This window comes from Camelus ferus, chromosome 12, assembly GCF_009834535.1.
Source record: "Camelus ferus isolate YT-003-E chromosome 12, BCGSAC_Cfer_1.0, whole genome shotgun sequence".
NCBI classification, from domain to species: Eukaryota; Metazoa; Chordata; class Mammalia; order Artiodactyla; family Camelidae; genus Camelus; species Camelus ferus.
Window position 1 is genome coordinate 26,658,614 of NC_045707.1, and position 24,681 is coordinate 26,683,294.

The 24,681-nt window shown below is 41.9% G+C and overlaps 1 protein-coding gene across 1 annotated transcript in view; it reads left to right on the forward strand.

The window, feature by feature from the left end:
* The window catches only part of DBX2 (developing brain homeobox 2), a 30,912-nt gene extending 16,340 nt beyond the window's left edge, over nucleotides 1–14,572 (forward strand). Inside the window, exons 3-4 of the mRNA XM_032493265.1 lie at nucleotides 9,399–9,586; nucleotides 13,909–14,572. Of these exons, the coding sequence (XP_032349156.1) occupies nucleotides 9,399–9,586; nucleotides 13,909–14,241 (521 nt within the window). The 3' untranslated portion in view covers nucleotides 14,242–14,572. The remainder of the gene's footprint in view (nucleotides 1–9,398; nucleotides 9,587–13,908) is intronic.
* Nucleotides 14,573–24,681: the final 10,109 nt, after the last annotated feature.

Consider the following 24,681-nt stretch of genomic DNA (forward strand, 5'->3'; position numbering starts at 1 on the left):
AATTTATGCTGTCAATAAAGAATTTTATGTAAATAACCATGATACCAAGGAACAGTTCCTAAGGCTTAGATCTGCACAGTAATCTTTTGTATTTAAGGCATTTACTAGCTTTTCTTTTCTTCTTTTTTTAATAATAAGAATGACTTTATGCCCAAGCATTTGAGTTTTTTTTCCATTGTACAAAAGAAGGAAAATGAGCTGTCCAAGTAATTTTGTATTAGGTTTCAGCGTGGACAGTTAAAATTAAGGTTTATACTAAAAATTTTAACAAGCTATGAAATCAGTGGCCCTCATATCATTGTTTCACAATATTGACTTCACTCTTTCTAAAAGTGTAGGATCAGATCAACATGTCGGTAACTAGTAAGCAAAACAGCATTCTGAATCTTAATATGATTCACTTGTTTAAAATTGATTAAGTTTTTCTTGTTAACCTTTTAGATTTATGATTGACTTGTTACAATGTGGAGACAGTCATTCATCCAGTGTCCTTCTCACAAATAATAAATAGTTTAATGAGCTATTTAAGCACAGTCCTTACAGTGGGGGAAAATTAAAAAGCAGTGGTAAAAGCTCTCTCCTTCCCCCAAGCAGGATAGGAAAATCTTTGATATTATATCCAGAAGGTTCTTTTCAAACGAACACATTGTTCGGCTAAAATAAAATGAAAAGTTGTAGAAATTATGCAGAGAATGACCTTAAAAAAAGACAACCTGAAAAAGTATAGGAGTCTTAATTACATAGACTAGCTCACTGAATTAATCAGACCATTATTTCCTTTTGTCTTTGATTCCCCAACTCGAATTTGGCCTTTCAAGAATTTTTATCCATTAAAAGACAAAGTTTAAATTTGGAGCTGCGTTATAAAAGGACATATTCTGTGATTCATTGCTCTGCCTTTTTCTTGGGAGATGAACTTACCTTTTGCATTTTGAGATCATTTTATTATCTTCCCTTTCTTGTTAAAACTTAAAAAAACATAATATACTGAATTTAGGATTTTGTTGAAGGCAACAGGGAAGAGGCATTTTTAATATTGTAGGTTGGTCCTGTGAGTGACACTGTCAAAGGTGGCAAAGCTCTGACAGGTCTTCGTGCCGCCTGGCCTGGCTGTGCCCTGTTCCCAGCCGGAGTGGTGAGTGGGTGTAGGGAACTGACCAAGACCCGTGGAAATCCACAGAAGGCTGCCCGAGGGCTTCTTTTATAAGGATTTCTCTTTAGCCCTCTGAGATCTTCAGAAGGATGCAACATTTTGTTCTAACAGAGAAAGAAGCCTAGTTATTTCGTTGAAAACATAATCGAGTTTTGTGTGATAAGCAGAATGTAGGTTTTGACCTCTTGGTAGTGAAGGGTGGACTGCCCTCTAGATAAATGACCCCCTAGTCAGCCAGGAGGAAGGCTTAAAGGAGTCAGAGACTTGAAGACAAGAGATTTTTCCAAGTTGATGGCTCTATTCAGCAGTTCCACAGCGGCAGTGAAAGTGTTCGAGTAATGCTCCTGCAGTGGAGTTCCCTTCCTCCCCAAGTCACAGGCGGTGGGGGAGGGGGGTGGGGAGGGGAGCTACTTGGTGATATAAGGCGCTTGTCCCTGATCCTGTCCACAACCCTTGCCTGAACACGACATGAAATCGAAGAGAGCAGCTGATACAGTCCCGATTTTAGATTCTCCAAAGCAGGTGCACACGTACAGTGTAGGGGAGGGGAAGAATCGCCAGATGGGACAAAGAAGGAAAGGTGTCCTGTTAGCTCGGTCCTCTACAGAGCGACCTGGGGATGTTGAATTGTGCTTTTAGAAATAAAGTACCCAGAGCATGGGAGACAGTAGTCCTGCTGGACTTTGTAGTGGTCAGACTATCCGCATCGGTTCAGTTTCAGAGGCCCACTTTAAAAGACTCGTTGACAAATTTGCCAATAAAAAGCCAGGTCAGGAGGTAATCAGCAACTACAGTGGTGAAGGGTCTAAATGGCTGGTCAGGGATTTTTTTTAAGGCAATTGAATATGTTTGTCCTGAAGACAAGAAATAATGAGAACATGAGAGTTATCTTCAAATTAGATACACTTCGTTCAATGTTGATCTAAAGGACAGAATTGGGGCCAATGAGTGGAGTTTAGCGGAAGCTGAATTTGGACTTAATATAAGGGAAACAGTTTTAGCAAATCGAATTGTATAATAATGAAGTGTTGTCATAAATATTAAGTGTTGTCCCAAATACTAGATCATATAGAGGGTGGAAGATGGACTTCTAGTTTAAATAGGGCAGGCCAGGCCAATGCTCTATCTCTTCTTTCTAAACCTCAAATCTACAGGAACTACATAAAACACACACATACACAAACAACCCCTGCCACACACACACACACACACACCGCCACACCTGCAAATAGGAAGGGTGAGGAAGCTCTTCCTGGGAGAGAAATTGAGAAATCCAGGAAGGATGGGAGACGGGAAGTTACACCTGTATGGGTGTTGTTGCAGAGAAAAACAGGCCCACAGACAGAAACCATCCTCTGTTTGAGGAAAGCTGAGTCCAGGAAGGAGAAACACAGACTCAAGGTTTAAAATAACTTGCATTTGAGGACTAGTTAACGGAGGCTGATGGCATCTCAAGCTGGCCTGGTGGCAAGGCCTGGATCTAAGTCACCTCTTGTCTCTTCTAGCTCCGAGAAGCCACTATGAACTGTGTAGAAGGATGAAGGAATCCTGTTTCTGAAAGGTTTGTTGGTAATCTCCAACTTGAACAATCCTGAAATAATCTTAAATATATATGTATTACTTTTTACTAAAAGCCTTGAGAGGGCTGGATGCAGTGTTGCTTCATAGGTTTGAGCTGTAACTTCCCTTGCAAAGTCAGGAGGACATTGGGTTGTCAGTTTTTAATACACAACGCCTGTGTAACCTCAGACAGAAATCCTGAAACAACAAGCCTTCTTAGGAGGGGCCGTCACACGGCCCTCTTTGGGTTGCTGTGATTGGGCCCGGATTGGGAGGAGGGGCTGGACCAGGAGAACCAGCGTGAGCAAGGCCAGCGGCACAGCAGGGTCCAGATGCTTACAAAGAAGCAGAAAGCAGCAGTGGGCATGAAGGGTCCCAAACTCTTTCCAAGGCTTCCTGAAGCGAGAGGGTGAAAGGATGCAGGACAGAGGAAGCTGCCCCAGGTGGGACCAGTCACCCAGAGATTCGGAGGAGTCAGGGTGAGTCTCCACGCCACACGGAGTGCCAGCACACCGTTGATGGGTCGGGACTCTGTTGGGTGGCAGGTGCAACAGGCAGGGCAGGGCTGCAGCTGTTTGCTTGTGGGCTGATGTCTAGAAAGTGACTGTATTGAGTCCCGCTTTGTTCTCTAAGGCTTGCTGGTCCTGTCTTCAGAGTTAAGACACGTTTCCTGGAGGTCAAGTCCCCAGGACGGACAGAGGCCTCCACCAATTCATCTAATGCTGTGTTTTTCTATGGCTCACCCACCCCAGTATCCTTCACACACAGCACACCTCCGATGAAAGTTCCCCTCACAAGGCTCACTGCACGCTGAGATTCCCAGGAGCATGGTGTGTAGGGGCCATCCCAGGATGCGGGGAATTTTGTCTTTGAAAACTCTTCTAGCCTAGCTCATGCTGCCGTTTTAATATGACTCTCCCCACCTCCCCACCTCCTTCCCTGCGCACTGGTAACTGATGGTCTTCAGTATAATTTTAAAGAGCACTGATTGGCCTCATTCTCCTTGGATGTGTGACCTCTCATTGCCCAACTTAACTTTCTGCAGCCCCAGCTTTTTCCTGTGGACAATGGGGACGATGACATCTACCGCTGGGCATTGTAAAGATTACACAACGTGCTGCCTGTCGATGGCACACACAGCAGCACAAGTTGAGCCCACAATATATACGGAAGCCGCACTTTAAAAATAATAACAATGATGTTCCCAAATTGGTAGAGCGTACAGCACCTTGAATTGGTGGCCTTGGCTTTGGAAGCCTCTCTTCTACCGCATGCCTTAAACTCTGTATCCATTGTTACTTTTATAGTATTCATTTATTTATTTTTGGTCACCTGTAAGTTTCCATATAAATCAGGCATTTGTCATGAGTTTAGGAATAGGCAACGGTATTCGTTGTTTAGAACTTTTCAGTAGCTCCTGAGAGCTCTTTGAATCACCAAGTTCTTGAAGTCTGTATGTTTGTTCTGCAGGTGTAAATTTGAGCACGTATCCTCAGGTCAAGAAGGTAGGAAAATGGTGTGGATTCATCCCCAGATAGCCAGCCCACAAAAGACTCATGGCGGGGACCGTGGAGACAGGCGTCAGTGGTAGAAGCAGCATCTTGTCCGCATATGAAAACAATTATGATCTGTGTATTGAACGCGGCGCTAGCAGAGAAAGGGAGAACATACTACTCTTATCTTTGCCGTATTTTTTGCTTGTTCATTGGTTGTATTCATGTTGGTTGTAGGCCTCTGAAACCCGAGGACCAGACCCAGGAGTTAACCCTCCAACCTTCACAACCACATCAGGTCTCTTTGAGAGAGTGAGGTCTGGTTTGTGTCCGTGACCCCGTAAGTGTTAGAGTTTACCCCATGGGTGAGAATAATTTAGTTGTAGATTACCTTGATGGGACTCTTCCTTCTCTTTACTTAAAAATAGCTCAATAGAGAAACCTGTGGGTTCCTATTAAAAATTTTTAGGGATGCTGGAATGTGTTACCCAGGTGTTTTATGTAAACATGGAGATCTTGGAGAAGAAGGGGCTAAAATGAGTAGAATCATAGCCCCTACTTATAAAACTTCTACTTGGAAAAAGCTGTAGGAAGATTTTTTTTTAAAGCTAGCTTTATTGGTCCATAAACTTTTTTGGTATTTCTATGTAGATTTAAAAAGTTGCATTAACTCAAAAAATATTGGCCTTTCTAAGATGCTAAGTCAGTCAGGTCCTGTTGAAGGGCTTTTCCTCTGTGGCAAGTCATACCCTCAACTTGTAGCAGTCACCCCTGGCCCTCATCTACTTCCCAGCGTATGTCATGGGTCCTTCCCACAGAGATCCTCCAGTCTGGAAATGCCAAGCCTCGTGGGATTCCTAGATCCACCATGTTTCACACTTGTCCTCACCCAACTCACACGTCTGTGAGTGTCAGTCTCTGCCTGCCTGTGCAGAGGGTGCCAGCAGGAGACACTGTTTGTCTCTCAAGGCTGACCCTTGGCCTCCAAGACCAAGTGGCTTCTCATGGGATGCTTACAGCCTTTCCCTGCTGTGCTCTGCGGGTGTTGATCTGTGGCTGTCTCTGCTCTTCTTCAGCCTCTCCTTATCAGCTCTGAGCATCTGAAGGATGGTGTGGATTCATTTTCCATTGTCACTCAGCAACAACCGAGTCCCTGCAGAGTAGTCCCCGAAAAGGTTGCTACAACACTTGCCCACTTTCCTTAGAGAACCGAACCAGACTTAGCATGGAGAGTGGAGATGCATTATCTGTCTATAACTCTACAGCAGTAGCCTCAGTGTTTATTTTTGCCTTTTCAATCTTTTTTCTCTGCATTTCTACTTAGTTGTGAGCTCAGTGTGTATCTTCTTTATCATATGCATTATATAGTGTATTTTCTTGGCTGCCGCCGCCATCTTTAAAAACTCTTTAAAATTTCACTGAGTGGCTATAAGACACTGTGCTCATGCATTTCTCTACCTTTGGATATTTAAGTTTCTTTCCCTAATTTTTAACACGTTGATTGCCTACTGTGGGTCTGGTGCCCCTGAGAAAACACAACTGTCACCCAGATTTGGGTGATGTGGTGATGAACTTTTAATCCACATGGCTGTAATAATGGTAAACTGGATACATTAACAAATTAAGAATGCCAGAGTCAAGATATGAAGTGAGAAGGGCACTCTGGAATTTGAGGACACTGTTACCAGGCTGCACAGGAGATGCCGCATAGTCCAGGCTCACAGAGGGACTCAGAACGGTGTAGGAGCCCGTAGTCGGACACAGGAGCTCTGGTTGTGTCTATAAATGTTTCCTCCTTCCCATTCTTGACCAACCGAGAAACAGTCGGGGAGGGCAGAGAAAGGAGCCAAGAATTTGGATTCGGAAGGTCTCGCTACCAACCGTCCGTTGTGCGGCTTTGAACCTTAACTGCTCTGAACATGTCTTCATCTGTTCAGAGGATGTCCATGGCGTGTGATTCTTATAAGAACAAAATGCAACCCAACAGGGGGATATAAAACATATTTGTGGGATCTTTATGGTGGGCCAGGCACTGAAAACAAAATCTGTGCTATTTCATCAAATCTTTAGAGAAACTCTGTGAAATAAGCTGAAAGAGTAACTCGCTCCAAGTCACACAAGTCAGTGCCAAGATCCAACCCCGATTCTTCATCCTCCACAGACGTTTGTCCTGAGGCTTCCTGGAGAGACACTGTCTCAACAGATAAATCTGTGCCCTGCTGCAACACAGAAGGGCCAATTCCATGGACTCCATACGAGGGATGGTTTAGAGAAGAAAAGCATTTAGAAAAATATGAGCATTTTGAAATATTTAGACTATTTTTTATTATTGACCAATATTGCATCAAACTGTTTAAAACTCTGATAAAGAAACTGTGAATCCAGCTGAATTCAAGATACGACGTTGGCTTGAGACAGGCAAAAATAACTGGTTCTATAGATGGAGAATTAACCAGGATCCCGTGAGAAGAGGAATGGGAAGGGCATTAGACCTTTGTAAAGAATTGGTCTTGATTACACCCCCAGAGGCTATGGCGTTTCCATGGAGATGGAATGTTAACAGAGCTAGAAGGAAGAGGCAGAGGCCATTGCTGCTTCGGACAATGACAGGATGAACCAGAATGAGGTACAACCCGGGGCTGAGAGACTAGCTAGGACAGGTTTGCAAGCATTTAACTAAATAGGAAAGAAAGCTATTGTATTACAGAGGTAGAATTGACAAGATTCATCCATTTCGTGACATTTTTCTTTAAAATACGAGTCAGATTGTGTCACTACTGTGTAGGATTGAGAGCATTTGTTTTGGAATCTGGAGTCTTACTGGGTTTGAGGCGCTAGCCACATGACTTTGGACAGAGCTACGTAAGCTTCCCAAGCTTCTTTGGATTCATCTGAAAAAAAATGGGGAGAGTAACAGTAGCACTCATGGCGTAGATCGGTTGGGAGGATTAAATGAAATAATGCACATCAGCAACTTAACCCAGAGAAAGTGTAAGACTGCAGAGTGAGTAGTGCGCAGTGTCTGCTCTTATTACCACGTCACGCTCTGCTTAAACATATCCTGTCGATCTTCACTGCCTGTTGGATGATGTCCCACACCTTTGTAGTCCGCTGTGGTCTGGCTCCCTTACATTCCGTAATCTCTGTGCCAGAGGTTCTTGTGTCTTCAAGAACCCGGCAGGTAAAAAGCAAGCGAGGTGAGGCTGCGGCAAACTGGGAACCGCATGCTCCATCTGAAGGGGGCACCTGCCGCTCCCTCTCCTAGCTCTTTGCTTTGTGGGAAGGTGAGCCCAGTATGATTACCTTTGAAGAGGCATTGGAAACCTGGACTTCACATAAAACTTTCCAGTTGTTACATGTGAACAACTAAATCAGAATTTTTAACCAACACTCCAAGACCAAGCAAAGTCCATCTGCCGGCTGGATACAGGGGCCGGCTTGATACGGGGGCCGGCTTGCACCCTCGGCTGTTCACGCCCCTCCCCGGCCTTGCAGACTGCCTGCTTCCCCTTGGAGAGAGTTTGTCCCTTTGTGCCTTAGTGCTTTGAGACATGCTAGTCCCTCTGTCTGGACTGGCCTTAGTTCTTTCTCTGTTGATCTGAATTGTTCTTTTAGACTTGGCTCAGTGGATTTTCTCTTAACGCATTATTTCCTTTTTTGTGATTCCAGAGAATTTTAGAGATCATTCTCTTCTTGAATACGTAAGATACTCATTACTTCTTTATTTAAAAATAATAAGCACCAAAATGCATACCAGCTACAGCTGTAAACTGGAGCCCCTGCTCCCTCTCCCTTGGTGCCTGTGTTGTGGAGTGATGTCTGTGTGTCGGTCCTCCCACGAGAAGGTGAGCTCCTTGAGGGCAGGGACCTCGTGCTGTTTGTCCAGTTTCCTCAGCAGTTAGCCCGGTGAGCCTGATACTTAGTGTATGAGTGTCCTCTTGCTGCTGTAACAAATTTCCACAAACCTACTGTCTTAAAACCATACAAGCTTGTGATCTTATAGTCGTGGTGGTCAGAAGCCTGAAATGGGTCTCGCTGGACTAAAATCAAGGTATCAGCAGGACTGCATTTCTTCTGGAGGCTCCAGGGGAGAATCTGTCCTTGCCTTTCTCATTCCTAATGACTACCTGCATCTCTTGGCTCATGACCCCTTTCTCCGTCTTCAGAGGAAGAAGTGTAGCCTCTTCAACACTCTCTCAGTATGACTTCCTTTTTTATCCCCCTCTTCGACTTATGAGGACGCTTGTGATTACATCAGGCCCTGTCTGAGTACTCCGGGATACTGTCCTAGTCTCAAGGTCAGCTGACTAGCAGCCATAACATCACTTGCAACCTTAATTCCCCCTTGCCATGTAATGTAACATATTCACAGGTTCTGGGGCTTAGGACATGGGCGTCTTTGGGAACAGTGTTGTTCTGCCTCCCACAACTGGGAAGCTGAATGAATGAATGGTGAATGATGAGTGAAACTCACAGAGGGTGGGAACCAGTGTTGTGCTAGCCATGAAAAGACAGAAAGAGTAATAATGTCTCTGCCCTGAAGGAGTTGATGATCACCTGAATTGGGGGGGGGGGGTGAATGGGGGGGGGTTCCAAACCTTCCTTCTCAGATTACACATCTCTGAGTTTTGTAAACTTTCCTGACATCCCAGATTAAGATTAGACCCCTGCTTTTGTGCTCCAGTGGCACCCTCCTTAAGAACACTTCATCACCCTCGTGATTACAGTTCAGTAAATGCCTTCCACTAGATTTTACAGGTAATGAGTGATAAAGCATACGTCTGATTTCTCGTGTGTAGCATTGAGCAGAGTGCCTGGTGAGTGTTCAGAAATTTGAGAGAATGGATGAATGAATGAAGAATTAGAGAAAAATTGAGTATTTAATCCACCTGCTTCTTGTACTCCATTGGAACTTTGTAACCTGAGATCATGGACTTTCCGACATGGCATGCAAAATTGGGAGGGAAAGCACATGTATTTTTTTAATCACTGGGGAGCAAAGAGCATTTATCAGATCCTTGATGGAATCCATGACCAAAATGAGGTTAAAAAGCACCGCTTTGTGTGTGCAGAGTCCAGAGATGATATAATTTGGCCATGGTACAGAGAAGGAGGATGTTGTCCTGGGAAAGACAGATTGAATTCTCTTCCCTATAGCTAATGGGACTTTATCTATCTTTTTTCATCTCTAGGAGAAGAGAGTGTGCTGCCTCTCCTGACACAGGACTCTAATTCCAAAGCTCGGAGGGGTATTTTAAGAAGAGCAGTCTTTTCTGAGGACCAGAGAAAGGCTCTGGAAAAAATGTTTCAGAAGCAGAAATACATCAGCAAAACAGACCGAAAGAAACTTGCCATCAGCTTGGGTCTAAAGGAATCACAGGTACTAAGGAGCGGGAAGATGTCCACTGCTCCTATTTTAAAGGAATCCAATGAAATCCATACATTTGGCAAAGATTTGTTGGACTAGGCATGGTACTGGACCCTGAAGCATTACTGAAATGATTTTCATAATTTTTTTAGGGGGTGGAAATATATGTCATAGTTCCTATTTGGGAACATCCTTTTGCTGAGAGGTCTGGGTTTTTGCCTGATTAATTATTCCCACATGAAGAGAAAAGAGAAGACTGTGGCTTTTACATCATTACATTGTTTGCTCTGTTTTCAGAGCAACAGGCTACATAATTGGCTACAAAGCAGGAACCAATTTTCCTGTCTTGCTTCACAAATACCTCTCACAAATACCTCTTAATAGATTTCCTTATTTTGCATTGTGGGCTTATTTCAAATAGAGTTAAGTAATTTCACATTTGCAACCCTCTCAAACCTTCCTTGTACAGTGATGTTTCATATAATTTTGAAAGAGACTTTTTGGCCTTTTGGGAAGTGCAGCATACTCTTATTTAAAAACTGGCCTATTTGTTATAAATAATTAACAGTACAAGGCACTGGCATTTTCCTATGTAATCCTTATAATCACCATGTGAAATAAACACTATAATCATCCCCATTTTCTAGATGAGGAAATGGAGAGAAGTTAACAGATCCAGTGTCACAGAGTGAAGTTGCTTTGGAGCTGGGCTCCCACCCCAGGCAACCTGACTCTGGAGCTGGCGTTCTCCTGTTAAGCAACCTAGAGCCACCCTGTACAGTTGTGCAGGATGTTCACTGCACAAGGGCATTTGGCTAAGGGGTATGGCAGCAATGAAAGTGCAGCAGGTACTCTGCTTGTCACACTGGCTTTCCCGGTGCAGGACTACAAACACCTGGATTTTTTTGAATCAGCGTGAAGGCACTGAAGGGCTAGCCGAGGCTGTGTTTACCCGCCACGCTCTACTGTATTTCCCTCAATACAAATGACCTGGTTTCTAACTTTGGATGTTATTAAACCAGTTATTTTTGGATGAAACCCTTCTTAACCTTGCTTCGTTTCCCTGGGGAAGTGACCTGTCCCCCTGCCCCCCAACTTTTTATAGTCGTAGGAAGCAGTATGAGGTGTGGTGGAGGGTAATTGGCCTAGATCAGCCCGCCTGTCCTCTGCTTGTGCGTGGTACGAACTGGCCCATAACCTTAACTGACTGCTGTGGGCCTCAGTTTCTCACCTAAAAAAACAGGGACAAATATAGGAATTCTGTCTATGTCACAGAGCAATTTTTTGTGTACGACAGATAAACCAGTAGCTGTATCTTCATGCCAGACACTGTGCTAGGTAGGCAGGAAGGGGTGATACTGGTAAGTACTGAGGATCCCTCCTTGGACCCCAGGAATTGATACAGCCGACTGGGAAAACAAAGCAGAAGCTCATGAGCAGTTAGATAACAATGGAAGACAGTGATACAGGAGGCAGCCGCAGGTGGGTTAGGTGTGTTGCCGAATAAGGACACTAGATCGGTGCTTCTCCTGGAACTTCGTGTCTCTCTGCAGCCGCGTGCTAATGCCCACCTCTGGAAAGGACAGCCATCAGGCTGGTCCTTATGCCCCTGGGAATCGGGTGATGGACTTTAAAAATATTTCTGTAAGATGGGGAACTAGGAATGAGATTTATATGTTAAATTTTATGTGTATTTTAAATTGTGATAGCTTAAAAGTTCCCTTCCAAATATAATATTGTATCAAGATCCTAAATTATATCAAATTTTCACTCTTCGCTAATAAACAATCCCTCTTTTGCAAACCCTCCACTATTTAAATTTTCGAAAATGCTGCCAACCTCATCGGCAATGGTACTTGTTATTTTTTAATTTGAGTTTTCCTAATTATCAGAACTTCAGAATCTTTTAATCGCTTTCCTGGTCATTTTTAATCTGTGAATTGGCCTTTTCATGACTGCACCATTTTTTTCTGTCATATTGTCTTTTTGTTGATATGCAGCAATTATTTTGGCTGTTACTCAAAGTATTTGAAAAATTACGGTTAGTAACATTTTCCTGTTAACAGCTTTTGCAAACATCCTCTCCAAATTTGTGGCTTTTTAAAATTGTGGTAAAATTTACATAACATAAAATGTATCATTTTAACCTTTTTGAAGTGTACAATTCAGTGGCATTAAGTGCATTCACATTGTTGTGCAACCATCCATCTCTAGAACTTTTTTCATCTTGTAAAACTGAAACTCTACCCCTTAAACAGTGACTCCCCATTCTTCCTTACCCCAGGCTCTTGGCAACCACCATCCTACTTCCTTTCTCTGTGAATGAGACTACTTTAGGGAGCCATATGAGTGGAATCACACTGTATGTGTCCTCTTGTGACTGGTGTATTTCACAAGGCATAATGTCTTCAAGTTTCATCCATGTTGTAGCATGCGTCAGAATCGCCTTCCTTTTTAAGGCTGAATAATAATCAATTGGATGTATAGACCGCATTTTGTTTATGCATTCATCCATCAGTGGACACTTGGGTTGCTTCCACCTTTTGGCTAATATGAATAATACTGCTATGAACACTGTGTGCGAAATCTCTCTTTGACCCCCTGCTTTTAATTCTTTGGGGTAGTTCATGGCTTTTTCATATGTTTATGGTGTCTTTATTTGTACAGAAATTTCTCATTCTTATGCAGTCAGATCTGTCTTTCCCTTTGTAGCCTTATTGTTTCATGTCATGTTCCCCAGACTTTAATGATAATCTCTTATAGTTTCTTCTAGAACTTTGATATTTATGTTTAATCCGTCTGGAATTTGTTTTCCTATTTTTTGAGAGGTAGAACTTTTATTTTATGATTTTCCCCAAATATGTACACTTGTCCCAATACCGCTGATTATGAAGAAACGCCTTTCATGACTTTTTTTTTCTAATTGAGATGTCACTCCAAACAATTTCTAGACATGCAGAAAAGCTAAGAGGAGAAGAAAATAATTCATATGATGAAGATGAGAAAGACAAGAATCACTAATGGGAACAAACAACTGTCTTAGTGAAAACCCATTAGAAATACCTGGCAGGCTTTCTAGGAGTAAATGCCTCGTGCAAATCATAAGTGAGTTTATGAACAGAACCAGATGCTCTGGTATGTACACACTGGTACTGTTTTCTTATGAAAAGCCTCCATCACAGGACTGTAACTGCGATGGCAGTCTTTCGGACTCAGTTGCCTGGGGTAGGTTTCTTTCGTAGCCATTTTGAACATGGCCAATCAAGTTGAAGGAATGGAATTTTTGCCAATCTAGAAAGACCATCTCAGGTAGAATTTTTTTTCCTTCATTGGGAGGAAGTATTTGGTTGGTACACTTCAATAATTATTTCTGTAGGTAAAACATGTCCAGTTTTTATTTTAAAACTAGAAATCTATTTAGAAGGATGCAATATAATTCACAGGAGAGTGATGTGATTGGCTTTTATGCTGTCAGGAAACCAAATGTGAAGTGTTCTGCTCAGGCACAGCGGACTACACAGTAGATGATGAAGGAGGTTAATAGTAAAGAGAGACGTGGGGAAAAGGTATGGCTCAGATTGGAAGCCACCATCATGAGCACTTTTAGGTTAATTACAATCAATTGTTACTTATTGAGTCTAATTCTTCGAGTTTGATAAATCCTGGAAGTAATCAAACTTGGAAATTGCATAAAGCCTGCAATTTAGCAAAGCGCTATAAAAAGTATTCTTAATTTAGTCTCCAAAATTTCCTAATGAGATCTGAATGTTGATAAGAGCCTGGGCACTGGAGGGGGACAGTCATGGATTCTAGTCTAAGTACTTCCGTTTTACTAGCTGTGTGACCTTGAACTGGTTCGTTGCTTTGAACCCCAGTTTTCTTACGTATGAAATAAGAATTTCTTGCATTCATTGTGCGGATCAAATTATATTATCCATGTTGAGTGCCTGGCCTGACATCTGGCACAAAATAAGCACTCAGATGCTATTACTAGTCAGTAACATTTCCTTTGAATAAATAATTTAGCACAGACTAGATCAGGTTTTAAAAATATCGAAGAGAGTTAAATCAGTCTTGAAAGTTGTCTGGCTTACAGGGTGTAATCAGCTTACCACAGTTGTTTTGTTTCAAAAGTGTGTGTGGAGATATTACGCTAAAGTAATTTCTCAGGTATTTCTGGAGGTGCCCAGGTGAAAAACCGCAGGGACCTCGCTAGGCTGGCTCTCATGATAAGGTATTCTGTGGAAGGCCCGGTCGGAGAAATTACAGTTTAAAATGCTGACGTGAAGTAACCTGGCATAAGTGATCATTTTGTCCCATTACTTTATCAATAGGTGAAAATCTGGTTTCAGAACAGAAGGATGAAATGGCGGAACTCCAAAGAAAAAGAGGTGCTTTCCAGCAGGTGTATCCAAGAAGGGGGCCTTCAAGAGGATCCCCTCTCGCGATCCGCTCTGGTGTTCCCTTCCCCGTGCCCTTCACTCTGGGAAGTCTCCCAGCAGCACTCAAGTCCAGGATGGAGGGAGAATTCACCAGAGCCTTCGGAGAGACTAACCCAGGAGAGTCCAGGGGCGCTGCCCCCAGAAGCAACTTCCCTGCAAGGTGCCTTGTGTTTGTGTTCTGAAGAGGAAGCCGGAGACAAGGGCGTACTCACTGGCGCGGTGTGAACGGCAGCGCGCTGCCACGTTAACTCAAAGGAACGCCGAACTAATAATGCCTGGACTCTGAGCCCGCTAGCTCGCGTCTCATCAGTGCCTAAAACTTAACGCCTGTGGACTGAACTGTGCACTAATGTTTTAGGAAACCCTCTCCAGTGTGCTCTTATTCGGGTCCTAGACTCAGACTTAATTTGTAAGTTGAACAGAATCTCCCAGGAAGTACAACAAACCGAAAAGAATGAGAATGATAGTTGGTTCAGTCCCCGCTCTGAGTATGTGTATATATGCGTGTGTCTCTGTGTGTGTGTATATATATAAATATTCATTAAAATACATTAGTGGAAACTAGTTCCTCTTTAAATAGTGCATTGAGCAAATTCACTTCCTTTTATGTGAAGAAGGACCAACTGCGGGTTTTTTTGAAAAGGATGCGAAATTTGGACTTGAGTTCAGATTTTTCATATCAAAAGAACATGTTTTTAAAAATGCTCTATTTTCTGGTTTCCTTCAGCATCCCCAGCTGTAAATGATTTTTAACAACTCAGCTCAGCAGTCCTGATCAAATGAGCCACTGTTAGATATCTACACTGAAAGTATATATTTAAAATTAACCCAACAAGCACACTAGAAGAATTTCTGAATGTAACTATTAGTATCTCTGATTTCCAAGGCTCTGGACTTTATCAGGCCGTCAGTGAGGGAAGTGTCTATTTAACTAATGATTATCTTTTGATCTCTTCTCGGTAAGGATGGGCCCTAGTCAGGGTTTGCAAAAATAAAATGCCTTTAAGGGCCCGTCAGGTAAATAGAGGTCATGGCCCACCTAAAGATATTCGAGTTTAATAATCTTTCAAATCCCGTGTTGGCTGAACCCAACATCTGTGTCAAGTAATTTGTGACCTCCGGCCAAGACTTAAAGAAGGGTCACAGCTCTTAAAGTGTTCCCAACTGGACTTCAAAACCCAATACTGATGGAATCTATCGTGATTTCTGTTTACACCTCTAGTTATAGACTCAATTTTCCACTTAGGTGGTGTATACTATATATTAGGTTATTTTTATAAATTAACAAACACCACACAGATGTTTTATGCCTTGTGAATGCTCTGAAATAGTAGTATTATAAAATTGCATTTCTGGTAACGATTTGCTTAGTTAACCTAGAAATTTCTATTCCAGGTCCAAGAAGAAATTATGTTTCACTCTGAAGGAAATGAGGCAGAAAAGGGAAATGATGTGGTTTTGAACGAGGGTTATTATTAATCTGTGGACAAACAACATGATTAGAAGTTCATGATGTGGAGTTTTGTTAGTAAGAAAGCTGCGTAAACAGAGTGGCTTCTAATTTGCTGACATTCTTAGCTATAGAGGGTTTAGGGTGTTTTAGAAAAGGTAATATTTTGGAAGATAATGGTTTTTGTCAACAGCAGCAAGTTATTTTGTGTGAATGGAACTTGAATTGGTGTACGCCAGTCTGTGTCTTTATCACAAGCTCTTCAAAATCATCTCAGAAGCAACTTGTCTTGGTGCCTCTTTGCAGGAAATAGAGGCAGGGATCTGCTGACAACAATTTAAATTTTAAAACCTGTCTTCAAATGATTGATGGTACGGTTTCTTTTCTTTGTATAGTGTTAACCTCATTTACGTTTATTGGGTTCTTCCTAGGTCCTAGGGACCGTGCTAAGCCCTTAGGGTAGATTAGCTCATTTAATCCTCCTGACAATAACCCTATGATGTAGGGACTGTGACTGTTAGGATTCTTGTTGCCCAGACAGGGGCCCCGGGGCAGAATGATGAGGGTGATTGCCCAAGGTCGTGAGGTTAATAAGTGGCATTTGGTCCCTGGCAGTCAGGTTTCAGATCTTGAAATCTAAGCAACCACGTGCAGGTGTACACCTCACTGAAGTCCATTCACTGTAGGATGCATTGTAAGACATCCATTTTGGCTATTGCCGCGAAATTTATTATAGAAATTCAGAAGCACAGTGTACTTCACAGTCTCTTACTTGGGGAATGGTTTTCTCTCCAGTATTCTCTTCTCCATTAATTTTGGTTTAGGGAAAGTAAAGAATCACAACAGCCTTCAACTGTGAAGCTGTGAAGCCTCTGTAGTGAATAGTCCCACAGGAGTGTTTTAAGTGTGAAGTGGAATTTTTTTTTTATCACTCATCGCTGGAAATCATACAGTGCTTATCTATGGTCAATGTTTCTTGAGAATAACTGAAAATCAAATGAGAGAAACCTGCGTCTTGGCCATCTGATTGCTCAGGCTTTAGAAGTGAGCTAATTGGTGCTTAAATGATCTAACCCCCACCCCCACCCCGGGTTTCACCTGGAGCTCTGAGCCAGCAGAGACTCCTCTCTGTGTGATTGGCTTGATGTGCATATATGCAAATAAATGTTTTCATTGGTTTCCACTTTGGTGTTGAGGCTGAGGAAAAGTACATCTCGGATGAATGTATTAGGGGCATTTAGGAAGCGCGCGCGCACACACATACACACACGCGGTACACGTGAATGTGCCTGTTTTGCAGTTACTCTGTCTCCATTTACCTGAACTGCTGGAGAGGAGCTCTGAGCTTCATGCTCTGTTTAGCAAGGACCTCCTTTCTCCCTTCATTTGTGCTTTACTAACCCTCCCTCCACCTGCGGTGGACTTAGCACATGTATTTTCCTTGGTGATCTAAATGCAGACTCCTTTTCCCCCGAGTGATCACATACTAGTATATTTGCTGTCTGCTCTCCAGAGAAACACTGCTCTAGTGAGCACCAGGACCTTAGTAGCCTGGAGGCAAAACTATTTAAAATATTTTAAAACAAATTGTCAAATGATCTTAAGTGGAAGAGAAGGAAAAAAAAAAAAAAACGGTGAACACCATCCTTGAGCTTTTATAAAACTAAAGATAAAGGACTGGAAGTATATAAGCAGGTTAGGAATCTGCAGACAGAGAAGGCCATGATCATTGATCTTTAAGAGGCAACTCTATGTTCTTAGTGATAAGGTGGTTTGAGTGGGGAACCCAGTTATTCAGTTCAGTGGTTCACAAACTGTGTCCATACCATGAACACGCCGTACCTTCCAACCGGTTCTGGGCGTGTGCTCAGATTTGGACACACACTTCGTACAGAGTCCACAATAGCCACACCTCCCACCCCGCCCTGCCAAGAATCTTAATACGTGTACTTTTTTCACTTTTCAGGTACAAAATCATGATTAAATGTAAACCGCACATGTGCCTTTGGGCTCCCTTCACTCCCCATTCGATGCATCCTTTTCAATGATGCATACCCCCCAAATTGCTCCAGGACCCATCCCTTGATGACCAGTGATTCTGTCGAGTTCTGCTGGCCTTTAATACAGGCATTGTATTCATTGCTTGTGAGGCCCTCCTCGGCACTCTTTTGAAATTCACACAAAATATTTTTTTTTCTGGATCTCAGCACTTCATATGTGAGGCTGTCCTGAGCTCTATGTAAACAAATAGGTGGGAGAGCATGGTCCCTGCCCTCAAGGAATTTATAATCTAGTCTTCTTGCCAAACAACTTTTGAAATATTCCATGCTACCAGTAAGTGAATCCAGTAAATTTGGGGTAAAAAAATAGCCTTCTAACATCCTCCAAAACCCTATCTCTCCATTTGCAGTGGTGATGGTGGCAGGGCAGGGGTGTGGTTATTGATTGCTCCAATTTCAGAAAAATACAATCTACATAGCATTGTTTATATTCTATGCTCTCTCTCCTCCATTTAGACCACATTGGTTCAGAGAGGAGTCAGAGTCCAAGGAAAATACGGTAATTTTTTCATGTACAGCAGTACCCTCTCCTTTCTTCTTCCCACCTTCCCAGTCTAAGATCAACCTGCTCCCATGGTGGGTGGGAAGAGTGAAGAAAAAGCAAATAACACAAGTGTCAGGGGAAAGCAGGATGATGACTCTTCTCTTAAATATATAGGGAAGACCTTGTGGAATTAATTTATGTCCTTTATTAACCACTTCTGAAATAAGCAACTACCTTAAGGACAAAGTACCAGTCCCCAAAGATGGTTGTTAGCTTGCAGATGTTTGCTGGGTTCTATTACGTTATTATTTTTGGTTATAAAAGTTATACACGCTCATTATAAAGAAACACACTTGAAAATACAGCTGACAAAAATTCACGTGTGATTCCGCCATCTGGAGATAGCCAATTTAGCTCTTCTGTGAAAAATTTTCACTTTCGAATGTATGTACATGGAAATGCGTGTGTCTAAATAAATTTGCATCATAGTGTATATCCAGTTTACCCTGCTTTTTTAAACTCAACTTTATAGAGAATATTTTCCCATGGCATTAAACACTCTTTAAACTATTTACGGCAACCGTGTCATATCATTCCTTTGTCCCTCCTTCACTTCTTGATGTGGACCAGGGGTTGGTGCCAGGAGGTGGCAGGTCATGACCTTGGGCTCCTGGAGCAAACATTTACTTGAGAAAAACAACCTGATGTTTATCATTTCTTTTAACCAAACAAACGCTCAGCCAACATAAGATGTAGAATGAAAGTTGAGGACATTTGGGCTTATACTGTCAGTGGCATGGAATATCAACACGTAACAAGTGAACCAAAGGGCGAGCCTCTTCCAAAAAGCCACCACGAGTTTATCAGAACATACCCCATCCATTCAAAGTCCAAGGGCATGTGTACACTTAGATTTCAGCACTTAGCCATACTAATGTAAGGTAATAGTCTTCCTGTCTTTAATTGTGCTTGAGGGTCACATTGACACATTATTTAGCTTTTTCACGTCCCTATTATTGTTCGCAATGTAAGCAAAAGTCAAGTAAACTACTGGGTATCTGATGTGTGTCACCATTTCGAAGGCTTAGATGATAAGGCTCTTCTGCCTACTTCATCTAGAATTCCCCGGCTCTCAGACCTCTGTGGATAGTCCCTCAAATTCACTTGAACAACAGAAATTATGACTTCTTATGATTTTCTCTCCTGTGTGTCTGTGTCACAAATTTCCCTCTGCCTTTCTTTTATAAGGACACTTGTCATTGGATTTAAAGCTGAAGTCCAGGAATGTCACATCTCAAGATCCTTGACTTAATTGCATCTGCAAAGGCTCTTTCTTTTTTTTTTCAGGTAAGTTTGCGTTTACAGGTTTCAGGAGTTAGGACATGAGCATATCTTTTTTAGGAACCACTATACAACCCACCCCAACTGTATTCTACAATATCAGAGCAGAAGACTTGAATAAATAAAACCAGCAGACTTAGACTCCCATGGCGTGTGTGGCATTACCTGTAATGGAATTTGACTTCTATTGCTTTGACTTAAGCTTTTGTGCCAACCAAGTGAGCACTACTTGCAAAAATATTTGGGGCAGGGAAATTTTCCTACAAATCGCCTCCATTTCAAATTTCTGTCTACACTGGGAAAATTTCAGAAAATGCCGCACTGATTTTTTCTAAAGCCCTCACATGGATTCCAGATGTTGACCATTTAATGCAAGAAGGTGTTTCCTCATTATACAAATGTGGTGCACATCAAAAAATTGGCATTGTTTAATTTATGACTCACACGTGAACCATTGTTTTTTGTGATGTTGTTATTTTAAGTGATTCATAAACTAAACAATGCCAATATTTTGGACACGTACCACATTTGTATAATGAGGAAACACCTTCTTGCATTAAATGGTCAACATCTGGGACCCATGTGGGAAGTTCTTTGAAATTTTAAAGAAAGACAAATTAGCATAACGTACGTTTTCTCAGAGATGCAGCTAGCCGGTAATCAAAAAACAGAGTGAACTTGGTACTATATTGTGGTTAAGAAACTAGGGATTGTTTTTGACAGAAGCATCCAATAATGTTTTTACAGCATTATTTTGAGAATGGGGTAGATGGAGGTGTGGAGGGAAATACAATATGGGCCGTGTTGAGTTAAGGATGAAAAGTCAACTCAAGTGTACTCTCTTAGTACGAGTGTAAAAAACCAAAGCCTTTCTGGAGGGAGGGAGGAAAGCCAAGGGGATGGGTGTCCTAGAAGCTAATGAAGAAACTGAATAAATTCTCTCCTTCTTTGTTCAGTTTGAAATACATATGTATGTTACATCAACTGGATCAATGCTGACAATAGCATAGTTAGATGGGAGCTCAGAAAGGACCACCGGATATGGCAGTGAGATCTTAACAAGAACAGCTGCAGTGGAGTGATGGCTATGAAAGCAGACTAGAGTGGATTTGAGAGGATCAGAGGAGAGGTGTTGGGGGAGAGTAGTTACCAGCAAATGGGAGCCAAGAAAGGGGCAGTATTCTCAGGGGGAGACGGGGTCATTGCTAATAGGAGTGATCCAGCAGAATGAAACAGGAGAGAAAGGAAGACTGTTGGAGAAAGGAAGCCAGAGGGGATAGGAGTCTAAAGCACAAAAACAGAAAAGGGGAGGGTTTAGCTCAGTGGTAGGGCGTGTGCTTAGCATGCATGAGGTCCTGAGTTCAATCCCCAGAACCTCCACTAAAAAATTAATTAAACCTAATTACCTCCCCAACCTCAATTTTTTTTTTAATGAAAAGAAAAAAACCACCCAAAGGCAGGCACCGGCTTTGCGTAGGAGCACAAATACTTCATCTGTAGCAAACAGAGAAGATAGAGTAAGGGTGCGGATACTGGTAAGTGTGCAGTAGAGGGAGAAATTCTTACTGCTTAAAATTTCTTGGAGTAGTAGCTAAGAAATCAGCTGAGAGGTAGGATATGAAGGAGACAGTGGAGGTTTATGTAGAGAACTTGGTGTGAAATATCTTATTGGACAGTAGATTACATGACAAGGTTTGAAATACACATGTATGTTACATCAGGCTGGTAGTCATATTGCCAAATCTTTATATACTTATTAATTTTGGGTTTGTTTGAACCAATTACTGAGAATGTTATGATTAAAATCTCACTGCAATAGAGGACGTGTCAAGTTGCTCATGCCGGTCTGTTGAATTTTGCTTCACAGATTTTGAAGTTATTTTATTCGTACGTATAAGTTTAGATTTACATTCTCAGTGAATCAAACCATCTGTCCTGTCGCAAATCTCTTTACCTTTGGCAATGCTATTGTGCTTGGAGTTTCTTTCGCGCTATTAGCTGTCCTGTGGGTGATATTCCACACTTGTCGTTTTAGCCTTTATTTCCTGGTGTTTCAGGGTGTCTCTTGAAACAGCATGTAGCTGAATTTTGTTTGGTTTAATACAATCTGTGTGGAGTAGGCAAGAGAGTTGTGTGTGTGGGTGGCGGGCGAGGGGTGCTAGAGAGATTGTATTCCACTTCAGAACTAAATTTGGAAAAGAACATCAAAACAGTGGGTGCTGGTAGCCTTTTAAAAAAATTGGGGGGGGGGAGGTAGGTTATTGGTTGATTTATATTCATTTACTTATTTTAAAACAGAGGTACTGGGGATTGAACCCAGGACATCGTGTGTGCTAAGCATGCAACCGACCGCTGAGCTATACACCCTCCCCTGCTGGTAACTCCTTAAAGAGATGAGGAAAGCAGGTTAAAATTCATGCACTTGTTGGCAAATGGACAGCAGAGCATGAGAATTATTCTGTACCCCACAAGGATTCCAGTCGAGGTGATAAGGATGCTTTGGATGTTATACACCTGCAGGGACACCTGTGACCTGCACATGGGGCCAAATCTATATGGCGCAGAGAGAGACTCCACTGCCAACGAGCCCGTTAATGGTGTGGACTGGGTTCACTGGGTTCTGTTCTCTCTGCTGTGAATCTCAGAGGCAACACGTTTACAGGAGGCAGGCATAAAAACAGAACTTTGGGAGGAAGTGACTCCAGAACTTCCTTGTACTATAATTCTTTTAATTAAGGATAAACTCGAATAGATGCCATGAATTTCACAATTCGGTTAGTCAATCTTTAACTTAATATGTATTGATTGCCCGACTCAGGCACTGGGTTATGTGGTGGGGAGTCAAATCAGGTGAGCAATGCACCTCAACAAACCTAGGAGGTTTATGACTTTTTAAGCAACATCCTTGGACTTTCTGCAGACATCCAGCAATTGGGAGACCTTAGTCAAAGGTTTCTGGGAAAAATTAATCTGTAGGTGATGGTAATTCACAGGGGAAAGGATAGTCATGGGGGAGCCCATCACTCTGCCTGCCACAAGAGTAATAAATAGCAATGGTTTCATTTTGGGGAGAATCATACTTAAGACCGGAATGCTTATCTCTGGGGCCCATGGGGGAAGTGACTGGGACTCTTGTTCTGCATGCTAAAGCATGGCTCTTAACATGTCTGGGAATATGCTAAGAGCAGCGGACCCTTTAAATCAGTGGTTCTCCAGGGACATTGACATTGTAATGTCTGGAGGCATTTTTGATTGTCATGATTGGGGCTGTGCTGGTGGCTTCTTGTGGGTAGAGGCTAGGAATAAGGCTAATGATCCTGCAGTGCATAGGACAGCTCTCACAACAAAGAATTATCTGCCCCAAAATGTCAGCAATGCCAAGACTGAGAAACTCCACCCTAGAAAAAGATAAGTCTGCATAGACACACAAAACATTGAGCAGAATTCAAACAAAGACATGTCTGCATCTATACACAGAATTTTGAACACAGTTTCAAGGATTTCAGGGACTTCCTGAAATCTATCATTCGACCAACTCTGAGTTAACCGATCTCAGGTCACATCCTGGTTCTGGAAGTTTCTGTGTAGTCCCGTATCAGGAAGAAAGATAAACTTCTCTGAGCTTTGTTTCAAACAAGTGAATTAAATTTTAGGACAGCATCAAAAATGTGTTTAAAGGTTTACATTCTTTGAAATAAAGTACAAATTTTAACAAAAACTTTCCACTGTATTTTCAGATCATTGTATATTTTAAGTCAAACATGATACAAGTGTTTTTGATTCCTATATTAATACATCAAGATGTTTTGTGTGGGACATTTAATGTTAGCAAAGTTGTGTGAGCTTCCTTTTTAGTAAGTCTCCAAAGGGTCATTTAATTTTTTAAAAGTAGGAGGTCATGTTTTTCCATTAGAAAGTTCACAACATGGGTTCAAATCATGTTCAAGCACACAGTCTCAGTAGGATTTGGAAAAAGCAAATCATCCCTTCTTTTTTTTTTTTTATCATGCTTATCCTACATGCAAGTGCTTGGGGAATGACTTCAGTGATGGCTAAATGGATCTTTGTTCTATTATATTGCCAATGAAGTTTAGGCTTTTAGTCTCTTTGTAACTGTTGCCTCATTAAAACAGTTAAAAATTGCAGGAAATGGCGTCAAGTTCTTTGGTGAACAAGTGTGCTAATAACTTTCATAAAAATCTCACTCTTTGGAATTTATAAAACTTTCTGTTGCAGTCTAGGGATTTATTACAAAGCTGATTATATCGACCCTGCATATATATTAAAAGGCACGTTTTATTGCCCATTCAATAATAATATGCTCTGACTTCAGAAGTGTTGTATTAAATACATGCTATTTACTGTTCATGGTCCAGGGTTGAAAAGCAGACAGATTTAAGAAAAAAAAGCACTCCAAATCACTGAGCAATCTTTACATTTCAATGCCATTGAGCAACATAAATGTCACTCCTAATCCTTTGAACTCTAGCTTGTATGTCTGTTTGAACAAGAAGGCATATTATTTGTAGCATTTTTTTCCTCTCTGAATATGGAGCTCAAAATGCTAGAGATGATAATTACAATTGCATTTTAAAATGTTCACTGACTATATGACTGTTTGAGAAGTTCATAGGGAGGATCGAAGCAATTGTTTAGTTTTCACCCATTCAGTCATTCACTTACAGACATTTATTTGTTCCAGGCTCTGAACTAGGAAGTTGGGGTAATATGAAAACGCAGTGAACAGGGATCATCTCCTACCTGGGTTGATTGTTTGAGGCAGGAGATAAGGGAGGGCATCCATTCATTTATTCATTCAACAAACGCTTCCTGAGCACTTCCTGTGTTACAGGTACAGTTCTAAACCCTGGAGGAACCATCAGCAAAGGAAACAGCCAGAGTCCCTGTCTTTAACAAGCTTACACTGAGCGAGGAAAGCACTGGGAAGATCTGACGGGGGGGATAACCAGAAGAAGGCTGTTCCTGCGGAGGAATATGAGCAGTCACGCTAATGACAGCACCTCCTCTCCTTGTGTCTACTACGTGCCGGCTGCTGTGATGAGCTTGTTTAATTCTCTGTCATCCATTGAAGTAGGCATTCTATAAAATGAGTAAACTGCGGCTTAAAGAGACTAGATATTTCACTGAAGGTCATAGGCTCTATGTGCTATTTACTGAATTTGAATAGTTTGTCTTCAGACTAAGATGCCTTATTGTGTAAGTGTTGAGGAGCCACCGATGGCTCTTTGGCAGCGTTTTAGGAAGTGTGATTTGGCATGATGTGCAGCATGAATAGCAGGATGGTATTAAGGCTCCTGTAACCTCAATGC